The 3,244-nt window shown below is 64.5% G+C and overlaps 1 protein-coding gene across 1 annotated transcript in view; it reads left to right on the forward strand.

Moving 5' to 3' along the window:
- HAP1 (huntingtin-associated protein 1) overlaps positions 1-3,244 on the forward strand; it is a 14,776-nt gene that overhangs the window by 4,224 nt on the left and 7,308 nt on the right. Inside the window, 1 exon segment of the mRNA XM_014959077.1 lies at positions 53-82. Within this exon segment, the coding sequence (XP_014814563.1) occupies positions 53-82 (30 nt within the window).

The following is a 3,244-nucleotide window of genomic DNA, read 5'->3' on the forward strand; positions in this document are numbered from 1 at the left end:
TGGCTGCGTGGCCCCCCCGGGCCCCCGGACCCCCCGGCCCCTCTCACCCCAGAGCAGATCGAGGAGACCCTGCGGTATTTCGGTGAGTGCTTCATCCCATGGGGACGTGGGGCTGGCGAGGGCAGAGGGGTGCAGGCAGCAGTGCACATCGAGGTGCTGGAGCAGACCCAAAGAAGAGCAACAAAGCTGGTGAGGGGTCTGGAGCACAAGTCTTATGAGGAGAGGCTGAGGGAGCTGGGGTTATTCAGCCTGGAGAAGAGGAGGCTGAGGGGAGACCTTCTCGCTCTCTACAACTCCCTGAAAGGAGGGTGTAGAGAGGTGGGGGTCGGTCTCTTCTCTCAAGTCACAGGCGACAGGACAAGAGGAAATGGCCTCAAGTTGCGCCAGGGGAGGTTCAGGCTGGATATTAGGAAAAATTTTTTCACTGAAAGGGTTCTCAGCCATTGGAATGGGCTGCTCAGGGAGGTGGTTGAGGCACCATCCCTGGAGGTGTTCGGAAGACGGGTTGATGTGGTGCTGGGAGGTCTGGTTTAGTGATGGTGTTGCTTTTTGTTTGTTGTGTGGGTGTTTATTTTTGTCAAAATTAGGTTGATGGTTGGACAAGATGATCTTTAAGGTCCCTTCCAACCTAGAAGATTCTGTGATTCTGTGCAGGCAGAGGTGCAGGCAGCGGTGCAGGCAGAGGGGTGCAGGCAGAGGTGCAGGCAGCACTGGCAGGGCTGGCCCGGGGTGGTGAGGGCAGCGCAGGAGCTAATCACCACTAACAGGATTGACGGGCTGGATTTCCTCGCCCAGAACATCCCGGGCTAATTCTGGGAGCAGCTTCTGGATCGAGCCGGATGCTCAGAGAGAGTCACTGTCATCTCCAGGGACCCCCTGCACATCCCTGCTCCCGGGGTGGGGGGACAGTGGGGGGTGCCCCGATGGCCCCCAGTGCTGCAGCCCCACAAACATGACGGCCCAGAGGGGCCGAGGGGGGCACGGGGACATTACTGCCAGTGAAGCCCCTAGAGCTGTGGGGTGCAGACACCTGGGGGGAGACACCAGTAGCCCCCGTGGCCGGGCAGGGGTGATTGTGCAGCGAGACCCGTTCGTGGCGCGGGGTCGGGGTTCAGCGGGGGGCACAGACGGATTATCTCTGCTTTGCTTCTGCCTCTGGCCCCACGTGTGGCGGGGGCAGGATTAGAGCGAGGGGCTGGGAGATGGATGTGGGGCAGCAGGAGACAGATGGGGCTGGGGGCCCGGCCTCCAATCCCACCCCCCTGCCTGTGACAGGCTGGGGACAAACCCCCCGCTGTGCCCTGCCGTGGCTGCAGCCTTCCCCATCCATCCGCTCCCTCGCTGCAGCCCACAGTGGGGTCGGCAGCACCCCCAGGGATGGAGCCCCAGCCCCATTTGCTGTGCCGTGGGGCAGGCTGAGCAGGACCCCGGGCACCCCCATCCCCTCTCCGTGCTTGGTCCCGGCAGCCCCGTGGGTCACGTATCCCTGTGTCTCCAGTGCCGGTTCCGTGTGGGGGGATGGAGGGGGCCCACGCTGCCTCATCCCTTTCCCCAAACCTTTAAGCTGCCGTCAGAAATAGCCCCCTGTAATCTGCTTGTGCAGGGACACGGGGGACCTGCCCCGAGGAGCAAATCCCCGGGAGGGGGATTAGGAAGAAGCAGCTCCTGCCTGTCCGTGGTGAGACACAGGCTCGTGTCCTTGGGGTCCTTAGGGGGGGTGGGTGCCCAGGAGAGCTGGCTGGGTCCCCGACCTCCCCCTCTGCCACCCCCGGGAGAACCACCAGTGCCAGAAGGGACAGTCTGGGACCGAGGGTGCCTGGCTCCGGCCCCAGCTCCAGGAGGGTCCCGGTGGTTATGGCAGGACATGGTTTGGAGTCAGGATTCCAGGGGGTGGGAGTCCCGCCGGCAAATAAAGGCATCGTGTGCTGCTGAGGGGCAGCTCCTGCCCCAGCCTCGTCGATTCATCGATTAGTTTGGTTCTAACGAGGAGCAGCAACTGGGGCAGGCGATGGGGGCAGGCGATGGGGGCAGGTGGTGTGTACATTGGCAGTGCCAGCACCGTGGTGCCGTGGGGGGGGGTCCTCAGTGCAGCCCCGCTGCCCTCCCACACACGAGGCTGGTGCTACGTGCCAGCCAGCTCCTCCATAATTCAGCACCGCATGATTTATTCACCTCTCCTGCTTTGGGGCTGCGGCCGCACTGGTATGGTTGTGGGGGAGATGGGGGTGCCAGGGAGCATGGGGCAGCCTGGACAGGGCATGGGGGGGGGCAGGCTTGTGCCAGCCCACACTTAGAATAGGGGGGTGCTGAGTGGGGCAGGTTGGAGGGGCTTGGAAAAGCCCTTTCCCAGCTCACAGACCTGGCGGGTCCCAGCGCCGCACTGGGCACCCAAGGGTGCAGGATGTGCAGTGAGCTGTGCTGGTGACAAAGGGGGGACCCAGGCTTGGGGTGAAGCGTGAGGCTGGGCAGGGAAAGGGCAGGGGGCTTGAGCAAAGGTCATACTGTGGTGTGACATGATGTGACATCGCAGGGACCCCAGCCCTGCACTCAGACTGGGTTTAGGGTGAAGGACCCGAACCCCTTCTTCTTCCTCCTCCTGAGGGGCAGAAGCTGTTTGTGTGTGACTCATCTGGGGCCAGCCCTGCAAAGCTGCTCCTCAGGGACCAGTGACCCCTCAGTGTCCCCTCTCAGCAGCTGGTACCACCCATGGGGACCTGTGTGTGCCCAGACCCTCCTTGTGTCCACGGGCTGGGGGGTGAGAGGTGGGACACAGCCCAGCTGCACCCGCACCCCAGGGCTGAGCAGGACTGTCCTGATGGGTCCCCAGGGTGCCCCAAAAGGACCCTGGTTTCCTTGGGTGCCGGATGGGGACGGTGTCCATGGGGTGTCCCAAAGAGACCCTGGTCCTGGGGTGCCGGAGGGGGATGGTGTCCGTGGGGTGCCCCAAAGGGACCCTGGTCCTGGGGTGCTGGATGGGGTCGGTGTCCGTGGGGTGCCCCAAAGGGACCCTGGTCGTGGGGTACCGGAAGGGGACGGTGTCCTTGGGGTGCCCCAAAGGGACCCTGGTCGTGGGGTACCGGAAGGGGACGGTGTCCTTGGGGTGCCCCAAAGGGACCCTGGTCCTGGGGTGCCGGATGGGGCCGGTGTCCGTGGGGTGCCCCGGGGGGACGGTGCAGCCGCAGCCCGGCGATCCGCGCCGCGATGGAGCGGGGGGAGCGGGCAGCCCCGGCCCCCTCCAGCCCCC

This window comes from Calidris pugnax, unplaced genomic scaffold (assembly GCF_001431845.1).
Source record: "Calidris pugnax isolate Ruff unplaced genomic scaffold, ASM143184v1 scaffold341, whole genome shotgun sequence".
Taxonomy (NCBI): domain Eukaryota; kingdom Metazoa; phylum Chordata; class Aves; order Charadriiformes; family Scolopacidae; genus Calidris; species Calidris pugnax.